The 23,816-nt window shown below is 45.2% G+C and overlaps 2 protein-coding genes and 1 long non-coding RNA gene across 6 annotated transcripts in view; 2 read left to right on the top strand and 1 right to left on the bottom strand.

The window, feature by feature from the left end:
* Positions 1–13,580, bottom strand: part of RUBCN (rubicon autophagy regulator) — a 74,412-nt gene extending 60,832 nt beyond the window's left edge. For 2 of the 4 annotated variants that reach the window (XM_087965582.1, XM_087965580.1), the window contains exon 1: positions 13,372–13,580. In XM_087965582.1, the coding sequence (XP_087821708.1) occupies positions 13,372–13,400 (29 nt within the window). In that variant the 5' untranslated portion in view covers positions 13,401–13,580. Of the gene's footprint in view, positions 1–6,646; positions 6,734–13,371 lie in introns of those variants that run through there. The other 2 variants (XM_087965579.1, XM_087965581.1) reach the window with 2 other exon arrangements.
* Positions 1–23,816, top strand: part of LOC148131023 (uncharacterized) — a 69,413-nt gene that overhangs the window by 14,609 nt on the left and 30,988 nt on the right. The window lies entirely within an intron of this gene.
* FYTTD1 (forty-two-three domain containing 1) overlaps positions 23,262–23,816 on the top strand; it is a 31,543-nt gene continuing 30,988 nt past the window's right edge. Inside the window, exon 1 of the mRNA XM_087965610.1 lies at positions 23,262–23,429. Coding sequence (XP_087821736.1) covers positions 23,297–23,429 — 133 coding nt within the window. The 5' untranslated portion in view covers positions 23,262–23,296. The remainder of the gene's footprint in view (positions 23,430–23,816) is intronic.

Here is a 23,816-nt window from a genome sequence, read left to right as displayed (position 1 = left end):
GAAAAGTCAAAGGATCAAGGGTGGATAGAGGGCAAAAAAATCCAAGATGGTGGGAATGACGTTTCTACAATGGGGCAGATGGACGCCATTTTGGATGTTTTGAGTCCCCGTTTGGATGTTCCCCTGAAGATGAGAGACACGGCTGGAAGAAAGTCTCTGGAATAGAACCGAACAGAATAACAGAGTTGGAAGGGACCTTGTAGGTCATCTAGTCCAACCTCCCGCCCAAGCAGGAGACCCTACACCATTTATGACTGAAGGCAGCCCAGTCTCTTCTTGAAAGCCTCCAGGGATGAAGCTCCCACAACTTCCGAGGGCAACTTCTGTTCCATTAGCTGATTGTTCTCACTGCCAGAAAGTTTCTCCTTATTTCCAGGTTGAATCTCTCCTTGATCAATTCAGCTGCAGTAGAAAAATTTTCTCTTTTTGTTTGGACTTGTGGGCTGAGTTAAGCACCCCAAATTTAGAGATTCAACTCAGTCAAGAGGGTTCAGTAGGAAAAGTCAAAGGATCAAGGGTGGATAGAGGGCAAAAATCCAAGATGGTGGGAATGACGTTTCTACAATGGGGCAGATGGACGCCATTTTGGATGTTTTGAGTCCCGCTTGGATGTTCCCTGAAGATGAGAGACACGGCTGGAAGAAAGTCTCTGGAATAGAACGAACAGAATAACAGAGTTGGAAGGGACCTCAGAGGTCATCTAGTCCAACCTCCCGCCCAAGCAGGAGACCCTACACCATTTATGACAGATGGCAGTCCAATCTCTTCTTGAAAGCCTCCAGGGATGAAGCTCCCACAACTTCCGAGAGCAACTTCTGTTCCATGGGTTGATTGTTCCCCCTGTCAGGAAATTCCTCCTTATTTCCAGATTAAATCTGTCCTTGTTCAGTTTCCATCCATTATTCCTTGTCTGGCCTTCGGGTGCTTTGGAGAATAGCTTGACCCCCCTCCTCCTCTCTATGGCAGCCCTTCAAATACTGGAAGACTGCTATCCTGTCTCCCCTGGTCCCTCTCTTCACTTTCTACGTAAAATCTTACACATTTTACGACCTTTCTTGCTGCTGTCATTAAATGAATCATTGCCGTTAAGTTAGCAATACAGGTAGTGCTTGACTTGCAACCATTCATTTAGTGGCCATTCAAAGTTACAACGACTGGGAAAAAAGTGACTTGGGACCGTTTTTCACACTTACGACTATTTGTGGCGTTTCCCCGCGGTCATTTGGATGCTTGACAAACTGACTCACATCTACGACAGTTGCAGTGTCCTGGGATGAGGCTTTGGCGACCTTCTGACAAGCCAAGTCCATGGGGAAGCCGGATCCACTTAACAACCGTGTTGCAAATTTAACGACGGCGGCGATCCACTTAACAAACACGGCAGGAGAAGTCGTGAAATCGGGCAAAACGACTTAACGCATTTCTCACTTAGCAGCATAAATTTGAGGCTCCATTGTGGTCGTACGTTGAGGACTAGCTGCAGAGTTGTTAAGCGAATCTGGCTACCCCATGGATTCTGCTTGTCAGGTCGCAAAAGGGGATCCTGTGACTCCGGGACACCACGACTGTCATGAAGAACAAATAACGTACCTATTATTTATACATTACTAATTTTGTTACTGTTATTTTGATCACAATACCCATTTTGGTTCGTCTGTAACAGTGATGGCGAACCTTTTTGTTATGGTGTGCTGAAAGCTATCGTGCGCGCTGGCACCCACAATGCAATGTGCCCCGCCCCCCTTGCGTATGCGCACGCCTCCCAGCTGATTTTCAGCCCATTTGAGGCTGTTTTCACCCTCCTGGAGGCCCGAGGGAAGCCTCTGCAGCCTCGGGAGGCCGAAAAATGGGCCTTCCGGAAATCCCGGAAGTGCCCCTTTTCAGTCTCCAGAGGGCCTCGGGAGCCCAGGGGTGGCTGTTTTTGCCCTCTCGGAGGCTCAAGAAAAGCCTTTGCAGCCTCGGGAGGCCGAAAACAGGCCCGTTTTGGCACTTCCGGTATATCCAGAAGGCCCATTTTTCGGCCTCCCGAGGCTGCAGAGGCTTCCCTCAAGCCTCCGGAAGGGCGAAAACGGCCTCAAACAGGCCAAAAATCAGCTGGGAGAAGCACGCATGCGCAGTGCAGGTAAGTTTGGCTGGGGCTCACCTGCCCGCACAAATGGTTCTGCATGCCACCTGTGGCACGCGTGCCATAGGTTCGCCATCACGGATCTATAGTGTCACATTTTGGAATTATTTATCTTAACTATTTCATGTTCCGACTTCCACCTTTCGCTTTCAACCATCAATAGAATCTATTCCACATATCGTAGCATTCTGTTTCCCCTTTATTTTTTTAGTTCTAGAGTTAATCTTGCGCAAACCAGTATTTTCTTTATTATCTCTCTTTCTAGAGGTGTATTTTCATTCTTCCATTGCTGGGCGTATACCATTCTTGCTGCTGTCAGAATGTGTAGTATTAAATAAATTGACCCTTTGCTCTAGCCCTCTGTTGTAATTCCTAATAAAAAATAATTCTGGCTTGAATTCTAGAATGTTGTCCTCAAGCGTCCGAATTTTGATCACGTGACGGTTGTGTGGAAAATGGTCGCAAGTTGCTTTTTTCAGTGCTATTATAACTTCAGTCACTACAGTAAGTGAACTGTTGTAAGTCGAGGGTTACCTGTACGAAAACCCCAAGAAGCACATTTAAAACATGCCCAACTAACCCAGGGGTGCTCTTTAACTGGCCCACCCAACCCAGTAGAGAAGATTTCCCAGGATCAGATACAAAAGCAACAAAGTCACAAAAACAGGTGAAGTCCCTTTAATTCCTTCAACTTGGCCTCCAAGGTTCAATTATCATTGACCGGAGAAAAAACTCCCCCACAAACAGTTAAGAAAAGGAACAAATGCCGTTCAAACACAAAATACATATAAATTATAAATAGAAAAAAACAACACAAACCACACTGAAACAATTAATGAGACAAGGCAGGATAAGGACTTGAGGACGTCCACAAATATCGAAATACACACACACAGGGAAGGACGCCAGAACTCAGATAAGAACTGACAGAACTAGAATTATTTCATGCTTTGCTTCCAGCACTGGGCCATGCGCAGTTTGTCCTTCTAAACAGTCCTCCCAGCTGCAGCCCATGAAGGGGATCAGGGCCCTTTCCTCTCCCATAGACCATGCCATTCATGTTTCTCCCTTATCGGCTCCTCCCTGCGTGACCTAGGATGAAGAGGTCTTTCTCTGAATGCCCAGCCGGCCTGTGCCCTTCCCCAGTTTCCTCTACAACCTCCCACTCCCTGTCGGCTGTTCCTCCTCTCAGATTCTAACAGGGGCATGACACTTCCTTGCTCTAAGGAAGAGTCTTTCCATGCCCTGCCACCCACCCAGGATCTTCTCAACCAGCTACGTGCCAAGGCTGCAGCTGGTTTCATTCTCTGCGCAAAACATTGCGTCGTTAACAAACAACGGGGCTTTTCAGCACTGAGGCTGGAGGATTGATTTCAAGCCGTTCCACCCTAGGGTGTTCCCATTGTTGTGACTCTCTTAGTGCTGAGAGGCGAGGATGGGCTGCAACTTGCCAAAGTACAGAAGCAGTGAAATCCTTGAACCTGGACATCTGACCTTTCTAGTACAGGTAGAAGACCAAGGAAACATCTTTGGATAGCACTACCTTAAGGGTCATTGAAATAATAAACAGAATAGAGCTGGAAGAGACCTTGGAGGTCTTCTAGTCCAACCCCCGTCCTTATGCAACAGACCCTGTACTATTTGAAACCAGTGCCTGTCCAGTCTCTTCTTAAAAGCTTCTTAAAAACCTTCAACTTCTGGTGGCAAGCCATTCCCCTGGTTAATTGTCCTCACTGTTAGGAAGCTTCTCCTTAATTCCAGGTTGCTTCTCAGGATTAGTGTCCATCCATTGTTTCTTGTCTTGCTTTCTTTTGTAACAGATAACAGATAATCAGAGTTGGATGGGACCTTAGAGGTCATTTAGTCCAACCCCCCCCTGCCCAAGCTGGAGTCCCTACACCATATATCTGACCGATGGCAGTCCGGTCTCTTCTTGAAAGCCTCCAGGGATGAAGCTCCCACAACTTCCGAAGGCAACTTCTGTTCCATTGAATATAGAATAACAGAGTGGGAAGGGACCTTATAGGTCATCTAGTCCACCCCGTCGCCCGAGCGGGAGACCCTAGACTAGTGGTGACTAACCTTTTTTATTTTATTTCTTCTTTTTTATATTTTTGATATTCAATTTTTAGTTCATCCACAAGCGATGCCATCGTGAAGAGAAAAACTTTTTCCAAAACAACCACCCAAGTATTTTTAATCAAAAATAATTGCAAAGAATTCCAAAGTTACCAAAGTTCTTTCTTCTATTTCTCTTTCTGGGGTTACTGTTTAATCAAAGAGATCCAATTACAATATATCTTTCTTTAAAGTTCTAGGCAATCTCCTCCTTTTCCAACTTCTGCTCCAATTTTTTTTCCCTCTCCCTTCCCACTTACAACAATTTTCTTTTAAGTATTCAGAAATCCATACCTCCAATAAGGGTTTTCCGATTTCTTAAGTTATTAAGTCCAATGTCCAGGAATCCTTTATCCCTTGGCTTTAACTTTCAAAATAATTTACCTTGAGTGCTCAGATAAATTTTCCAAATCTTCATCTGCTGTTTCCATGGGGTGGGAGAGTTAAGAAAAGAAAGGTTTTTTTTCCCCTTGACAGCTTTAAACTCCTGCGCTTTCCGATCTTCTCAGGGATACAATGTATCTTCTAGCAGTTCAAACAAATCAGTTTCCAGGGTGTTTAAAAGTTGTTGATTGACCCGGCTCAGACAGCACTTTCACTTTTCCTGCTTCCTCCAGCACAATCTTACCCGGCTGCCGGCTTCTTCATGGCGGCCATTACTGACCGCCGTTCCACCACCTCGGGAAAAAGGGGGTTTTCCGGACGAGGAGGGGGTCTGCGACACCCCCAACCCCCTGTCCGGCTCCCCTCTCTCTTCGGCTACCTCTACAGGGCAGCCATATCTCCCTGACCCGTTTGGATCGGGGGCACCTTGGCGGCAAGCGCAACAGGAATCGCGGACAGTCGCGAATTCCTGCTGCCACCGAAGCCGCGAGAAACCGGAAGCCGCGAGCGTCAGAATTTTGATCGTGTGCCCATGGAGATGCTGCAACTGTTCTGAGGGTGAAAAACAACCCTAAAGTCACTTTCTTCAGTTTTGTCATAACTTTGGTCACTAAACGAATAGTTGCTGGTCAAGGGACTACCCGCATTGGTCTAACAAAAACATTTCTGGTGCAAGAAATGCAGCACCGTTTGGGACAGATTGTGTCAGCACAGTACATTTAAGGTGCGAGCTTCATGTGTTTAATCTGTTGCTCTTCCAGTAGCCGCGCATGCCATGCTATTGCATTCGCTTGCAAGTTACAAAATGGGTGTGTTATTTACACGCAGACGTGCTACCGTATAATTAATTCAGCCTCCAAAATAACAACAGATCTACCAACCAACCTTCCTTCCTTATCATCATCCTTCCTCCCTCCCTTTCCTACCTACTATTATCCTTCCTTCCTTCCCATTATCCATCCATCCATCCTTCCTTCCTTCCTTATCTACCATTACCCATTTTTTCTTTCTTCCTACCATTATCCATCCTTCCTTCCTTCCCATTATCCATCCATCCATCCATCCATCCTTCCTTCCTTATCTACCATTATCCATTTTTCTTTCCTTCTTACCATTATCCATCCTTCCTTCCCATTACCCATCCTTCCTTCCTTCCTTATCTACCATTACCCATTTTTTCTTCCTACCATTATCCATCCTTCCTTCCTTCCCATCCTCCATCCATCCTTCCTTCCTTCCTTCCCTATCTACCATTACCCATTTTTTCTTCCTTCCTACCATTATCCATCCTTCCTTCCTTCCTTCCTTCCTTCTCTATCTACCATTATCCATGTTTCTTTCCTTCTTACCATGATCCATCCTTCCTTCCTTCCCATTATCCATCCATCTATCCATCCATCCATCCTTCCTTCTCTATCTACCATTATCCATGTTTCTTTCCTTCTTACCATTATCCATCCTTCCTTCCGTCCCACCATTTTCCTTCCTTCCTTCCCTACCTACCATTATCCATCCTTCCTACCTACCTACCTACCAATTTTCTTCCTTCCTTTCCTACCTACCACTATCCATCCATCCTTCCTTCTTTCCTCCCTCCCTCCCTCCCTTCCTTCGAATGCAGCATTGGAGGCAAACTCTGCCCACAGCCAGGAGTTCGATCCTGACTAGCTCAAGGTTGACTCAGCCTTCCATCCTTCCAAGGTTAGTAAAATGAGGATCCAGGTTGTTGGGGGCAAGAGGCTGACTGTTGAGAGGGCTGTAAAGCACCGTGAAGTGGTATGTATATATTAAGCCCAAGAGCTATTGCTAAATGCTATTCATGGCATGGGCTGCTTCATCCTGTAGGTCTGAAAATGGGATTCCAGCGAAGTGTTGACTCACCTATGACCCAGCATGCCTCCCGCTGAATCACACATTAACTATCTTGGTTCCATTCCAAAACTGAGCCATAAACTAGCTCGCCGCATTTCAAATCCAGGACGCGATGATTCAACTCTTAACCGGTGCTACATTCCTCACCCTGAAGCTTGGCAAAGTTTCTATTGTCTTAAAATCTGTCATGAAACTCATGACAGCTGCAAGCAGCCAAAGTGACATTCCGTTGCTTTCTAAGAAGCTTCCAGAACGAGGAGGAGGAGGAGGAGGAGGAGGAGGAGGAGGAGGAGGAGGAGGAGGAGGAGGAGGAGGAGGAGGAGGAGGAGGAGGAGAGAAGAAGAAGAAGAAGAAGAAGAAGAAGAAGAAGAAGAAGAAGAAGAAGAAGAAGAAGAAGAAGAAGAAGAAGAAGAAGAAGAAGAAGAAGAAAGAAGAAGAAGAAGAAGAAGAAGAAGAAGAAGAAGAAGAAGAAGAAGGAGAAGAAAGCTCAACTGACAGGTTGGGTGACAACTTGCATCCTTCCCATTTGTCAGCTTGGCCAAGGTAACATCCTGCAGATTGAGAGAGAAGATGCTGGAGGGGCCAAAAAGTTTAGCAAATCTCTCAGAATTCCTCAAGGAACGTACCGATCAATCAGGATAGAGCTGGAAGGGACCTTGAAGGTCATCTAGTCCAAATTATGGGGATGTATAGGGGAGGGGGAGGGTCTCTCTCTCTCTCCCCCACTGGAATGTTTGCTTCGTTTTACCTGCGGCATGACAAAAAAAATATATATTAACAGTCTTCCTGAACGAAGCGGAATCTATTCCAAGAAGGAGCGTTAGGAGCGTTTCTCTGCAGGCCTCGATTCGCTTTAAGCCCAAGACAAACACAGCCTGCTTTGAAAGCAACTGGCCAAGTTTCCTGGAGGACAAGCAAAAACTTGGTTTATTATGGCATCCGACTCACAAGGAGGTCTTTCTTGGGAAAACGGAAATGAAAGCTAGGCTCTGTCGGGAAAGGAATGTCGCCCAACAGTCCATTTTAATCACTCTTTTGGACTTTGGCTGCTTGGTATTGTTTCCACAGTCATTTGTCTGAAATGATCTAATTTCTCCTGCTTGGGCAGGGGGGCTGGACTAGATGGCCTCCAAGGTCCCTTCCAGCTCTATTCTTTTACTTCTGCTTCACCACACTATAAAAAAAGATGTTGAGACTCTAGAAAAAGCGCCGAGAAGAGCAACCAGGATGATGAGGGGACCGGAGGCAAAAACACACGAAGAACGGGTTGCAGGGACTGGGCCTGGCTAGTCTAGGGAAGAGAAGGACCAGGGGAGACAGGAGAGCAGCCTTCCAATAGTTGAGGGAGTGGGGTTGGACTAGATGATCTACAAGGTCCCTTCCAACTCTGATTATCTGTTATCTATTACTTCTACTTCTACTCTTCTATTTCCGTTCTATTCACTTTTGGGAGAAATGCAAGTCATCCAGAATCACTATACAGGTAGTCCTCAACTTACAACAGTCCATTTCGTGACCAAAGTTACAATGGCCCTGAAAAGAAGTGACTTAGGACCGTTTTTCACACTGACGACCATTGCGGCCTCCCTGTGATCACGTGATCAAAATTCAGACACTTGGCCACTGACTCGTCTTTATGACGGTCGCAGCGTCCCTGGGGGGGCCACGCGATCCCCTTTTTGCGACCTTCTGACGAGCAATGTCCAGGGGGAAGCCAGATTCGCTTAATGACCGTGTCACTAACTTAATAGCTGCAGAGATTCGCCTAACCACGGTGGCACGCCAAGTCATAAAATGGGGCAAAATTCGCTTAACAAGCGGTCTCGCTTAGCCACATAAATGCCGGGTTCAATGACGGTCATAAATCGAGGACTACCTGTGCAGTAGAAGGAGCTGCTGATGGCATTAAATAAGATGAAATTAAGTACGACCCTGAGCCAAAGCGGCAAAAGGAAAAGCAGAAAGTCGAAAGGATTTGGCAGGAGAAAACTTGCCTCTAATGCAGAGGTCTCCAAACTTGGCAACTTTCATACTTGTGGACTTCAACTCCCAGGATCCCTCAGCCAGCACAGCTTACTCTCTTGTAATCCCTTCCTCTGCAAATCTCTCCTCTTTGGGGGGAATAAAAGAAAAAGGAACAGACACGGCTGGCGGAGGAATTCTGGGAGTTGAAAGTCCGCAAGTCTTAAAGTTGTCAAGTTTGCAGACCTCGGCTCTAATGCAGGCTAAGCTCAACCTACTTTCCATTTCAGTCACGGTGTCAAAAACAAGTTTTTCTTTGCATTTTTTCCCCCCTTATTAAGACAGAAGCAGAAAAGCGAAACGGATTCGGGGAACTTTACAGGAAGAGTTGCCACAATTCATTTAGTGACCGTTCGACGTTACAACGGGACTGAAAAAAAGCGACTTATCGTTTTTCCCGCTTTATACGCTCATGTGGTTTACATTCGGATGCTTGACCACTGACTCACATTTCCTGACCCGGGGGGGGGGAGGGGTCACGTGATCCCCTTTTGCGACCTTCTGACAAGCACAGTCAATGGGGAAGAAGCCAGATTCACTCAGCGACCGTGTTGCAAATTTTACAACCGCAGTGATTCACTTTAAACAAACCATGGCCCCCAAAAAAGTCGGAAAAAATAGGACAAAACTCACTGAACAAATTTCTCACTTAACAACACAAATGTTGGGCATAATTGGGGTCGTAGCTTGAGAACTACCTGTTATCCCTCATTCCAAAGAGGGTCTTTTTAAAAAAGAAAAGAAAAGAAAAAGGAAAAAAATCCAGAACAGATCGAACATAAAACTCTCCCAGTTTCCTATTTTTGACCGTGGTTAATTCCAGGGAAGTCCATACAATTAGAAACAGTGGCTACCAACCTGCCTTCCACAGAGGTCCTGTATACTGCACAGTCGAGACTGTCAAATTTCTAGGCCCCATCATATCACAAGACCTAAAATGGACACCTAACATCAAAAACGTCATCAAAAAAAGCCCAACAAAGAATGTTCTTTCTGCGCCAACTCAGGAAGCTCAAACTGCCCAAGGAGCTGCTGATACAGACGGGGGGTTGGACTAGATGACCTACAAGGTCCCTTCCAACTCTGTTCTACAGAGGAATGATTGAGTGTGTCATCTGCACCTCTATAACTCTCTGGTTTGGTTCTGCAACCCAACAGGACAGACACAGACTTCAGAGGATAATTAGGACTGCAGAAAAAACAATTACTACTCACCTGCCTTCCATGGAGGACCTGCATTCTGCACGAGTCAAAAAGAGGGCTGTGAAAATATCTGCAGACCCCTCACATCCCGGACATAAACTGTGTCAACTCCTTCCCTCAAATCGACGCTATAGAGCCCTGCACACCAGAACAACTAGACACAAGGGGAGTTTTTTCCGCAACGCCATCACTCTGCTAAACAAATAATTCCCTCAACACTCTCCAACTATTTACTAAGTCTCCACTACTATTAATATTAATCTTCTCATCACTCCTTATCGCCCTTCCCCTCCCACTTGTGACTGTATGACTGTAACTTTGTCGCTTGTATCCTTACGATCTATATCGACTGTTTCCTAGTATGATTTGATTTGCTTATTGTATCCTATGACTATCATTAAGTGTTGTCCCTGATGATTCTTGACTCTTGACGAATGTCTCTTTTCTTTTATGGACACTGAGAGCATTTGCACCAAAGACAAAGTCCAATCACACTTGGCCAATAAAAGAATTCTAATCAACATGCCTCTGTTTGTGGCTCACCTGTCATTCGGAGGCAACCTGTCAACTCCTAAAACATTCTTAGGTCTGTTTTAGTAGTGGCCATTAAAAAAAGAGGGGGTGGGAGAAGGAAGGAAATCTGGAAGAGCAGTGCAGTGGTTTGGAAGCAGAAGTCCATTCCAACTCTTATCTTTAAAAGATTGTAACTAAACTACCAGAGCTTTTGCCCGGGAATATATTTAATTGGAGAATGTGATGGATGACACCCAGCCTGTGAAGATGTGCTCAGTTGGAGAATCTGATTTATGACACGCCCAGGGGGGAAACAGAGTCACAGGGGACTGTGAATGACGTAGGCCAGAGTTGGCTTCAAACAGGGAAGTGCAGGTATGTCGCCTCTAATGAATCCTTTGAAGTTTCTTGGAAGTTTGGCTCGAGAATCATGATTTAATTAAGAGCGGTTGCTGGAATCCTGACACAACCTGGAGGATGCACATAGCTATGATTCACAGCTGCTGATGTGCCACAATTTTTAAAATGTTGGTTTTGGAAAACTATCATCAGTGTTAAAGCACGCTTCAACCCTTCCCAAAGGGCTTTGATTGAATAGAAGTGAGTTGTGTATAAGGAGGATTTCCTCCTCGCTTGGCCTGTTAAATCTGGTCAGGCATCGTTTTGAAAATAATAATAATTTATTTTTTCATATTTCTGAACAGCCCATCTCCTTCAAAGAGGGATATATGACTTACAACCACACACCAAGGACACTTCATTTCAATCCTCAGCTACAAATATTCTCATTTGTTAGTTACAGCCATTCGTTGAGTGACCGTCTGAAGTTTCAACGGCACCGAAAGGCCCTTTTTCACACTTACGACGGTTTATGGCAGTGTCCCTGGGGTCACGCATTTGTAACCTTCCCCTCTGGTTTCCAACAAGCCAAGTGAAAGTGGGAGGGGGGCGAGATTCGCTTCACAATTACACGATTCACTTAACAACTGTGGCAAAAAAAACATTGTAAAGTGGGTCAAAAGTCAACTGCCTCACTTATCAACGGAGATTTTGGGCTCAATTGTGGTCGTATGTAAGGACTACCAATAATAGATGATAAGGTAGATTATGGTATAATATAATACTAATGTACCAACCTAGAACTAAGGAGAAATTTCCTGACAGTGAGAACAATTAGCCAGTGGAACAGCTTGCCACCAGAAATTGTGGGTTCTCAATCCGTGGAGGGTTTTAAGAAGAGATTGGAGGGCTATCTGCCTGGGATGGTATAAGTCTCCTGCCTTGGGGAAGGGGTTGGACTAGAAGACCTTCAAGGTCCCCTCCAACTCTGTTATTCAGTTAATGAAGGAGAGGAGCAACCTAGAACTAAGGAGAAATTTCGTGACAATGAGAACAATTAACCGGTGGAACTGCTGGCCACCAGAAGTTGTGGCTGCTCCATCACTGGAGGTTTTTAAGAAGAGATTGGACAGCCATTTGTCTGAAATGATGTAGGGTCTTTTGCCCGAGCAGGGGTTGGACTAGAAGACCTCAAAGGTCCCTTTCAGCTCTATGCCGATTGATCAGTATGTTCCTTGAGGGATTCTGAGAAGTTTGCTAAACTTTTTGGCCCCTCTAGCATCCTAGACTCCCATCTTCTCTCTCTTGACCTGCGGGATGTGTCTTGGCTGGACTAGAAGATCTCCAGGGTCCCTTCCAGCCACACGACAGAATGATGGGATGATTCTATTCTCTTACAAACAAAACATAACCACTAACTCTATATATACAGTGTTTCTACACTCTTAAACAAATCGGTCAATTATTTCTTTTCAAATTATAGACTGGAGAACCGTTCGAGCGGGTTGATATAAGGATGCCTGCTTTGAACCGAGGGTTGGACTAGAAGACCTCCAAGGTCCCTTCCAACTCTGTTATTAATGTGCAACACATTGTAATTGGAAGACTACCTGTAAGACAGAGTTAAATTCGCATGCATAACCGGGTAGTCCTCCTGCATGTTTAATCTGTTGCCATGCCTACCTCGCTAACACCCCATGAAAGAAAACCACAATTCTTACAGTGGAAGGTAGTTTCATTTTTGGCACAGTTACTGCTCAGAGCTGCACGGATAGTCCTCAACTTACGACAGTAATTGGGACTGAAACTTGCACCATTCAGTGATGTGGTTGTTAAGTGAGTCACGTGCGATCATTAAGTCACAATGGTCGTAAGCATGAAACACATCTTTAAGTCCCTTTTGTCGGTCGTAAGCATGAAACACAGCCCTAACTCCCTTTCATCAGTCATAAGCGTGAAACACGCCCCTTAAGTCCCTTTTGTCGTTGTAAGCATGAAACATGGCCCTAACTTCCTTTCATCAGTCGTCAGCGTGAAACACACCCCTTTCGTCGGTCATAAGTACGAAACACACCCCTTAAGGCCCTTTCTTTTGTCGGTCGTAAGTGTGAAACACATCCCTTTCATTGGTGGTAAGCATGAAACACACCCCCTTAACTCCCTTTCACCAGTCCTAAGCGCAAAACACACCCCTTAAGTCCCTTTTGTTGGTCATAAGCGTGAAACACAGCCCTAACTCTCTTCCATCAGTCGTAAGCATGAAACACACCCCTTAAGGCCCTTTCTTTTGTCGGTCGTAAGTGTGAAACACATCCCTTTCATTGGTGGTAAGCGCAAAACACACCCCTTAAGTCCCTTTTGTTGGTCATAAGCGTGTAACACGGCCTTAACTCCCTTCCATTAGTCGCAGGCATGAAACACACCCCTTAAGGCCCTTTCTTTTGTCGGTCGTAAGTGTGAAACACATGCCTTTCATTGGTGGTAAGCGTGAAACACACCCCTTAAGTCCCTTTCGTCGGCTGTAAGCCTGAAACAAGTCCCTAAGTCCCCTTGGTCAGTGCCCGTTGTCACTTCGGACGGTCACTAAACGAACGGTTGTAAGTCGAGGACTGCCTGTATTCTATCCTCAAGACCCCCCCAAGGGTTTATCCCCCCTTGCCTCACCCCATGACTGCAAACCCTCAAGCCAGCCCCCAATGACTCCCCCTTCTCTTAGCCCCCTCTTCGTCCCAGCCCCTCCCCCACTCCGCGACCCCGCCCCACGGCTCCCCTCCCCCAACCGCGCAACGTCCCACCTGCGCTCCTCCTGCTCTCTGACCTCCATCCCCGGAGGGGGGGGGAGGCGTCTCTCAGGGACCCCCGGTCTCTCCGCCCGCCCGAGAGACACCCAGACCGAGGCCGCCGCCCGCTGCCATGGCAGGGCCCGGAGCGGGAAGCCTCTTGCCCGGCGCCGCCTCCCGTTCCTCGCCCCGCCGCTCCGTCACCGCCACCAACTACAACTCCCGGCGTGCCCTGGACAGCTTCCGGCCGCCGAGCCCCGCCTCCTTTAGCCGCCTCCGCCAATGGAGCGCCTTGCTCGCGTTCGTAGGGACTTCAACTCCCGGCAGGCTTTACCGGCTTTTCCGGCCTGGTGGGGGGTTGTTGTTTTTTGCCCTTGGCCGATGCGTGTTATATTATAGGAGGTCTGGGACGGGTGTCTAGATGTGTGTGTGTGAATGACGGGAACGGGCTTCCGCCCAGGTTTTTAACTAGGAAAGATAACTTGCACTTACAAAATATCTGCAAAGCTAAGGTTTTATTGATGTATTTAGCATGTGGCATCTACGGAACGTACAACACTAATAGAAGAAAGTTGAGTGGCAGAAATAAGAATCATATAGGATTGCCATTAGAATAGAGTACAGTAGAGTAGAATAGAATAGAATATGGAATAGAATAGATATTGGATGAAGAATAGAATAGAATAGAATAGAATAGAATAGAATAGAATAGAATTCTTTATTGTATTCTTTATTTGTCTTGGTGCAAATGCTCTCCGTGTCCATAAAAGAAAAGATACATTTGTCAAGAATTATCAGTTACAACACTTAATAATAGTCATAGGGTACAATAAGCAATCAAATCATACTAGGAAACAGTCCATATAAATCGTAAGGATAGAAGCGACAAAGTTACAGTTATAAAGTCACAAGTTGGAGGGAGATGGGTGATAAGGAGTGATTAATAGTAATAGTAGTACAGACTTTGTAAATAGTTGGACAATATTGAGGGAATTATTTTTTTAGCAGGGTTGAGGGGAAAACTCCCCTTCTGTCTAGTTGTTCTGGTGTGCAGTGCTCTATAGCGTCGATTTGAGGGTAGGAGTTGACACAGTTTATGTCGGGGATGTGAGGGGTCTGTAGATATTTTCACAGCCCTCTTTTTGACTTGTGCAGGATACAGGTCCTCCATGGAAGGCAGGTGGGTACTAATTGTTTTCTCTGCAGTCCTAATTACTCTCTGGAGTCTGTGTCTGTCCTGTTGGGTTGCAGAATCATTATTACCCATTAATGTAATTTCGTGCAATAAATAGGAAACTAGGAGGAGGAGTGTTATGTGTGTTTGTCGCCTTGAGTTACAGGTAGTCCTCGACTTAATGACCACAATGGAGCCCAGAATTGCTGTTGCTAAGCGAGACTATTGTTAAGTGAGTTTTGCCGCATTTTGCGACCTTTCTTGTCACCCTTGTTAAGTGAATTGCTGCAGTTGTGAACTTAGTAACGTGGTTCTTAAGTGAATCTGCCTTTCCCGTTGGCTTTGCTTGCCAGAAGGTCGCAAAAGGGGAAATCAGGTGATCTCAGGACACTGTCATAAATACGAGTCAATTGCCAAGCGTCTGACTTTGCTTCGCGTGATCGTGGAGATGGCTGCAACGGTCATAAGTGTGAAAAATGGCCCTAAGTCACTTTTTTCAGCCATGTAACTTTGAACGGTCACTAAGTGAAACCGTTGTAAGTCGAGGATGGCCTGCACTTATGAAGAAATAAAGGCGGGGTATAAAAATGTTTGGATTATTGGTTGCAAAATTCTGCAAACTGATAGTACGGATAACATTTCCCAATAGTTAGGAGAGTTGGAGGTAAATATTGCTTTCGGGGTGGAATTCTAAATGTTGTTTTAGTTTCAATTATCTGTACTTTTGTGTTTTGATTGGAGGTACTGGAAAATGGCCAGCTTTACCTTGAAAGTAACAAGGAAATAAAGCATGTTTTTATGCTACTTCGGTCTCAGATCCAGCCAGCTAGGGCTGACTGAGTTATCTAAGGTTAAAAAGGAACTTTGCACTTACCCCCTTGGGAATAATTCAAGTAAACTCCTAATTAAATCCAAATAGAAGTGAGGACATATTCAATTAAGTTGTACTGTCTTAATCTTTTACGGTACTGTATTTATTATCTTGTGAGACACCCTGAGTCGTGTGACTGCAAGGCTTATTTTATTTGTAATTTATTTATGTGTTAAATTTATGGGCTGCCTGTCTCGCTTGTGGGGCCACTCTAGGGCGTCTTGCAAGTGTTGGAAGGAAAAACAACCACCTGGTTCAGTCCCAAGCTGGGAGAAATAACATGCAGGCTGATTGGAAAGAAGGTTTAATGTTGAATAGAACCACATAGCATGCAGTTCTGGGACAGCTGAACAAACGGTTGAATGAGTGGGTGGATCTTTACAGGTTTCTGTGACTTTGAAGTTTGTGTTCTGATAGGGTATTGGGCAATTCCAATTGCAGCTTAGTGGCTTTCCTCCTGGGTTGGATCTTGGGTGACAGGCTGCTTGTTCTAATCCCATCATTCTGCCTTTGTCAGCTTTGCTGCCAGGAGTTTCGAAATATCCTGCCTTGAACAAATTTCCGCCTGCAGTGTTTGCTTTGCTTATGAATAGAGCTATCTAGACACGTCTTCCTCTTTCAATAAGCTCTTTATCTCCTTAAGTGCCGGCGTCTGCTGTGGGCTAGTAACAAAGACTTGGGGGCTGCTTTCTGTCTTTAAGAGCATGTTTCTCCATTTCTCCTTTGGGAAGATATCAGATAATCAGAGTTGGACCTTGTAGGTCATCTAGTCCAACCCACTGCCCAAGCGGGAGACCCTACACCATTTCTGACAGATGGAAGTCCAGTCTCTTCTTGAAAGTCTCAAGTGATGAAGCTCCCACAACTTCTGAAGGCAACTTCTGTTCCATGGGTGGATTGTTCTCCCTGCCAGAAAGTTTCTCCTTTTTTCCAGGTTAAATCTCTCCTTGTTCAGTCTCCATTATTCCTTGTCTGGCCTACAGGCACTTCAGAAAATCCCTTGACCCCCTTCCTCCTCTCTGGGGCAGCCCCTCAAATATTAGAAGATGCTCTCCTGTCTCCCCTGGTCCTTCTCTTCCCTAGACTAGCCAGGCCCAGTTCCTGCAACCGTCCGTCGTATGTTTTAGCCTCCAGTCCCCTCATCCTCCTGGTTGCTCTTCTCTGCACTTTTTCTAGAGCCTCAACATCTTTTTTATAGTGTGGTGACCAAAACTGGATGCAGTACTCTAGGTGTGGTCTTACTAAGGCTATATAAGGAAAATATAATATTCTGCCTTTTTTAATGTTTCCCAAAATACTTCATTCTTTGTTGGTGGGGAGCAGCTTCCCACACAACAATAAAAAGGAAGAAATTCAAAAAAGAATGTAATATGAAACAGAAGGAGAATAACAGCACGGTAAAATAAAACAATGAGAAAGAAAATGAGAAGAGATCAACACGAGATGGGTGGCCCAGAAATTTCATAATAAATGAGGGGTTTTTATTCTGGTCACAGGCCCCAGTGTGTCTCTCACACACAGGTGTGTACATAAGAATAACTCTCTACCCACACCTTCGTAGTCTGAAAATAGCACGCAAGGAAGAACTTATAAGAATGAAAGAGGAAGAACAGGAACTGCTGCTAAAAATGTAATAGTAGCTTTTTGAAAAGTGAAGAATAAGCTATTCAAAGAAAAGAGAAACTGGCTTTCAGTGCAAATGGTAAACTACTTCTTTCTTTCTATTTCTCTTCTGATCTCCAGAAATAGGTAAAGTCCAGTCCTTTGGGCCTTTCGTTCAGCATTAAGCATTTCGTTACAGCTGGTCCTCGTGTTACGACAACTGAACCCCAAATTTTCACTGCTAAAAGCAGAACAGTTGTTGAGTTTTCGCCCCATTTTCCGATCCTCCTTGCCACAATTATTAACTGAATCACTTCAGTTAGCAATGTTGTCCCCCAAAAACGGGGCTCTTACTTGGTGTCATAGCCGATAAGTCACTGGACACAAGGTGTGGTACAAAATTATACTTTTATTTTGCTACCAAGATATAAGGACCAAGGCCCCAGTTTACAATCTTATAGCAAGCCTTATAGTCAAGGGGTGGTCGCATTCAACCCTTTTGCCCTTCCCCTAATAATGCATGCATAACCGATAATATTGATTGGTTATTTGGATTTCAGCCCCCTAAGACCTTTACACTTGTTCTGCTAAATAGCTAAATGTTGCGCTGCCTGTTTTTCCACCCCAGGTCGTGGGTATCTTGCAAAGTGTCCTTGTTTCATGTGCCAGTGTGATATGTAGAAATTACATATTATGAGTTACACCTGTGGAAAAGAAGAACAGAAGGGAAGTGTCAGGTGGTGCTCCATTCAAAATTCAAGAAAGAAATACTTAGACTCTTTAGATTAGAGCAAAGATAACTTTTACTGAATTTTGAAGCGGTAACATCAGTAGAATTCTGAATCTGAGGAATTAGGCGCGCAGATCGCATATACAAAGTGTTGGAAACGTTCCCACCCCTCCTAGTTCAAATGATTCTTCCAATTAAAAGTTGTGAATATGATCATGTGGGCATCTTCAGGTGGTGATGAGGCCTCTGTCCGTTGACCTTGACATATTTTGATAAAGATTTGCAGCTGCGCAGAGAAAAGAAAGCTAAGCGAGGAATAGAAACTTAAGAGCAGGAATTTATACTCCCCCCCCCACTCCTAATTTACACAACACAAGAATGTAACACCTCCAGCTCTCTTCCCAGACAATATCCCCCCCTCCTCCCCCCGTTACTTATGGCAGCCAAAAGATGCAAGGCAGTAGATCTTGAAGGCTGACAGGAAGCCATATTTATCCAATATTTGAACTATGCAATGATTATTGGACAGTTATATAATTATATCTAATAAACATGTACTGTTTTGTAACGTATTATGTTCTAAAGTAAATGTGAGGCTTTTGGGTAGAATATGGGCCTGTACTTTTTGGCATAAGGATATGTGTAGGACAGTGGTAGTCAACCTGGTCCCTACCGCCCACTAGTGGGCATTCCAGCTTACATGGTGGGCGGTAGGGGTTTTGTCCCCTACTTTATAAATCACCATTACTGTGGATCTGATGGGCGGTTAGAGAAAATTTTACTACTAACAGAGATACAAAAGTGGGGGGTGGGTATAAAAAGGTTGACTACCCCTGGTATAGGAGATACTACGTTATCCTCACCCAAAAGGAACTGGTTAATGATCTATTGTATTACAGGTGGTCATAACAGGACCATAACAGGAAGAAGAAGCCATGAGAACGAGGGTAGTTTCCAAGGGCAAGGAAACAGGTGTTACGCTACAATAATATGGGTGTTGCGTAGGGAGATACGTAGCTTGGATAGATTGTGAACCCAGGAAAGGGGCAGAGACTGTATATTTGAACCTGTATATAAACCCCAGCCATGAGCAGAATTCCCTTTTGCAAAAGCTTAATAAAGCTCTTCTATATTGTTCACGTGTCTCCAGTTGTTTTGTGATTACTATCACAGCCAGCTATGTGGTTTTTTTTTTGGGGGGTTTCTTAAAGCGAGCTATTCTTGTTGCTAATATACTGGCTAGTGATTTTCTAACAGGTGAGGTGCTAACTTCTGCCTCTCTACGCACGTGCAACTCCACCCGCTTCCTATTGCAGAGCAGCTCAAGGCAGCACACAGAGAGAGAAGACAGGACGGAGCAAAGCTGCTTAATTGTCTGATTTAAGGCAAAAAGATGCTTTTTTTAAAAATCAGAATTCATATTCCTCACTCACGTGTCCTTTCCATCCACACCTGGGCCCTACCTCCACCTATGACCCTTCCTCTGATCCCCAGAGGGATTGGCTCAGAGGGGGCATTCAGCCGGTTCTGACCAGTTCTGGAGAACCGGTAGCAGAAATTTTGAGTCATTCGGAGAACCAGAAAATCCCACCTCTGACTGGCCCCGCTCCCTCCTATTCTCTGCCTCCCATTGAGTCCCAGCTGATCGGCTGAATCTTCTTTGGTTGCCCTGCAGAGGAGAACGGAGCTGGAAAGCAGGTTAGTGGGGTGGGGAGGGAAGGGGGATTTTGCAGTAACTTTCCCTGCCATGCCCACCAAGCCACTCCCACCAAGCCACGCCCACAGTAGTAAAAAAAATTGAATCCTGCCACTGGGTGGGCTGCTGGGGGATCACAGGGTTTTGGGAGAGCCCCTAACTAAAAGTCTGTGCAGTTCAGAAAACCCCCAAATCCAGGGGTGGGAATCTACCTGGTCAGACCGGTTTTATAGAACAGGTGGTTACGATTCTGTGCAGTTCGGAGAACCAGCAAATCGCGCCACTGGCTATCCCCTCCCCACCCCACCCACTTACTCCTTACCTGGCATGCGTGCCATGAAACTTGCCTGCATTGTGCCTTCACCTAATTTTTGGTAAGATGCTATTTTTCCTCCCCCGCCCAACTATCAGCTCTTCTGCTGTGCCGGGAGATTTAGATTATCTAGAAAGCAGGAAATGGTTGGATTTCTTGCTTTCTAGCTAATCTAAAAGCAGAACTGAGCTTTTCCTTAGGACCGAAGCTTCTATTTTTCAGTGCAGACTTGGGTAGCAGATTGCAGAAAGGTAAATCTCTGAGTGAATCTGTGATTTTGCGAGAAACTCAATCTGCCTGCCTGCTTTGCCTGATTTTGGGTAAAAGTTGCTCTTTTTTTAAATAAAAAAAAAAATCAATATTTACATACATGGTGTGTTGTGAGTTAATTTTGTGAGTTTGCTTGCTAGCAAATTTTATGAGTTTGCAAGCAAATTTTATGTGACAGACTCAGGTAGCAGATTGCAGAATGCTAGATCTCTGAGTGAATCTGTGATTCTGTGAGCAACTCAATCTGCCTGCCTGCTTTGCCTGATTTGGGGTAAAAGTTGCTCTTTTTTATATTTTAAAAAAAATATCAATATTTACATTTTTACATACAAGCCATGCCCATCCAGTCACATGACCAAGACACGCCTAGTCAGCAAGCCACACCCACCCAGTCACATGACCACCAAACCACACCCACAAATTAGGCCACGCCCACAGAACTGGTTGTTAAGAAACTTGAATCCCACCCCTGCCCAAATCCCACTTCTGTCTGGCCCTGCCCACCCTGCCCCACTCCTCACAGGAGTCCCCATGCAACCCATTTTTGATGCAGGTGTTGAAAGGCTTTGAAAATGCCTTTCTTATGAGGATTCGATTTTCCTGCTGGGAGAGCTCCGTGCAAGGATACAGACAACTGCTTGAAAGCTGGATCTTTTTATTTTCAGGAAGGTGAGAGATAGCAAGAAGTCTGCGTTCCTGGGGCTAGCTAGCTTTGTATGATAAGCCCATGATTTTTATACCTTTTCTCCTTTTGTGTGTGTGTGCTTGTGTTTGTATTTCTTAATGTTTTGAATCCTGTCAGGGGTTGTCTTCCATTTTGATTGATTATCAGTTTGCTTCTTTTTTGCTTAATGATTTCTTATATTTGTTTTGTGGCAATCTCCTGTCTGTCTCCTTTGCAATATATTTTGGTCTTTGTCTGTTTGTTTTGCTGATTATGGCATGTCTTGTGTTTAGTCTTTTTTTTTTTTCTTAATGATTTCTTATATTTGTTTGTGGCAATCTCTGTCCAAGGGCTCCTTTGCAATATATTTTATGTCTTTTGTCTGTTTGTTTTGCTATTTGGCATGTCTTGTGTTTTTGGGTTTTCTTGCTTGGGTGACACCACTGTCCTTTTCTTTCCACACAGGTAAGTGCAGGCGCATGGGTCTTTCCTGGATTTGGACCGATTTGGCTTCCAGAGGTCCTCCGGAGTCCGGGAGGTTGTTTTCACCTTCCTGGAGGCTCGAGAAAAGCCTCCGGAGCCCGGGAGGGCAAAAACGCCCCCCACCAGCCATAGTGCAGGAGGCCAACTAGGCCACACCCAACATGGCCACGCCCACCCAGCAACCGGGCAGAGAACCGCTTGCTGAAATTTTTGAAGGCCACCCCTGGTCCTCATCTGTACATACGTTCCACCATCTGATCCTTCAGTAGCACGGACGTTAAGTGAATCTGACTTGGTTTGTCAGCAGGTCGGAAAAGGGGATCGCGTGATACACACACACAGAGGGACACTGCGACAATCATAAATACGAGCCGATTGCCAAGCGTCTAAATATTGATCAGGTGAACAACAGTTGTTAAGTGTGAAAAACGGTTATAAGTCACTTTTCCTTCATTTGCCTTCACTCATAAGTCACCTTTTTTCAGGGGCGTTGTAACTTCAGTCACTAAAGAATGGTTGTAAGTCAAGGAGTAGTCCTCGACAAATAGGCTGAAAAACAGCTTCTATCCCAGGGCAGTAACTCTATTGAATTATACTGTAGAATGCAATATTAATGCAATATCAGGGGTTTTCCATTCAATTGTATAGAATGAGAAGGATGTGTGCTTGTGTTTATTTTCATAGTCATAATGTACACTGAAGATGACTTTCATTGCACGAGGTGCAATGACATAGAGTAAACTAAACTAAACTAAACTAAACTAAACCTAACCCTGTTAGTTGAGCTTTTGTCACTATTTGTACTAATTCAAGGCTCTCAGGATGCCAGAATGACTCAGGGAAGCTTTCACAAAATGATTATGGTTCCGTTACTATGGATATCCCACTGTCTATTATTATTTTTATTTAGTTCTGCTTCTATAGTTTTTAATTTTTTAATAATTATGCGTTATGGGTTTTTTTTTTTTGTAACAATTGTTTTATACTTTTATTTTTTGAATTTATATGCTGCCCATCTTATTATCTAGCACTTATTATCAAGCTCTCTGGACAGTTTTATGTATTATTAGGTTATTATAAGCCACCTAGACTTACTTTCCATGAGATAGGTGGCCATATATATATTTGACTAATAAATACACAACATTATACCCCAAACAATTGCCCAACCTAATGTATAAGGCAAAAGGTTTATCAGGGAAACCACACACACACACAAATTATAACCTACCTCTGTGTCACCTATTAAAAGAGAATTAACAAGCCACCTAGCCAGCAGGCCTTCATTGTGAAAACTACAACAGTTGAATAAACCATGATTCCGTTCACATAGGTTAAATGAGTTGTCTAAGCCTGTTTTTAATTGTTTTATTTATTATTTTAGAATTTTGCACAGCCAGCCAACTCACACAGTGATCCCAGGCGGTATATACAACACTAAAAGTTTTTCTCAACTTTAAGATGGATGAACCTCTTAAGATAGTAGGGCATTCTGGGAATTGAACAAAATGGATTTTCAAAGAAACCCTGGTTTCAATAAAGGAGAATATTTTGTAGCTCAGGGTTGAACTGGGGCCCCTGGGGCCTTCTGAGCTTTTTATTTATTTATTTTTATTTTATTTATTTATTTTTGTCAATTGCTTACAAGATAATAGGCATAAGTAAAAACATAGTTATGAATACATATGAGAAAAATAAAAATATAAAAATAAAAGAAACAATAGGACAGGGACGGTAGGCACGTTGGTGTGCTTATGCACGCTTGGTTAACCAAACTAGGTAACATCGTGGTGCTGCTGATTTAAACCCTGGTTTAAACTCAGTCAAAATAAACCATATATACCAGCCAGGTCCTGGCTGCGTTGAGTCCTCCCCGCCTGCAGGGGGCAGGGGGCTCCCTACCACATGCTTTTTCGCCGCTTAGCAATCCCTGCTCATGCGGAGAAGCCAGAGCAACGAAGCTCGTCTCCCCCACCCGCCCCGCTTCGGCCGCTACGCGCACGCGCCGAAGCGGTTGGCTTGCTCTCTCCGCCGCGACCCGAATGCGCAGGCGCCAGCCTCGACTGACGCATGCGCCGAAGGTTTAAAGGGACCCCCGCCCCCTCTCCATCGGCTGCTGCTTTGGTTCGCGTCTGGGATGGCGACGAGAGCAGCAGCGGCGGCGGCCATGAGCGGATTCGGCGCTGGGGCGTCCTCACTCCAGAGAGGAGGCGGCGGCAGCAGCAGCAGCAGCGGCGGAGAAACGCTGGAAAAAATCGACATGTCTCTGGGTGAGACAGGACGCGGCGGGCGAGTGGGGATAACGGTGAGGGGGAGGGAGTTGCTCGGACCGAACCATGGAGGCACCAGTGGAGGGGGGTGGCTCGGACCGAACCATGTAAATGCTGGCTGAGGGTGCTCGGGCCGTTCCATGGAGACACCGGCAGGGGTGTGCTGGGACCGAACCATGGAGAGACACCAATGGGCTGTGGGGGTGGGGGGCTACGCGGACCGAACCATGGGGACGCTGAAGGGGGATGCCCGAGCCGAACCATGGGGACGCTGGCGAGGGGGTTGTTCGGGCCGAACCATGGGGACGCTAGCTGGGGGGTGCAGAGGGGTTTCCGGGCCAGAGGTGGGCGTGGCCTGAAAGAAGGGGGGGAGACGGGGGTCTCTGC

Source organism: Notechis scutatus, chromosome 4 (genome assembly GCF_049901735.1).
Source record: "Notechis scutatus isolate UNSWTSFEM ecotype Mainland chromosome 4, rNotScu1.2, whole genome shotgun sequence".
In the NCBI taxonomy this organism is placed as follows: Eukaryota; Metazoa; Chordata; class Lepidosauria; order Squamata; family Elapidae; genus Notechis; species Notechis scutatus.
The sequence above is the reverse complement of the archived record's forward strand: the minus strand, read 5'-3'. Positions and strand labels throughout refer to the sequence as shown.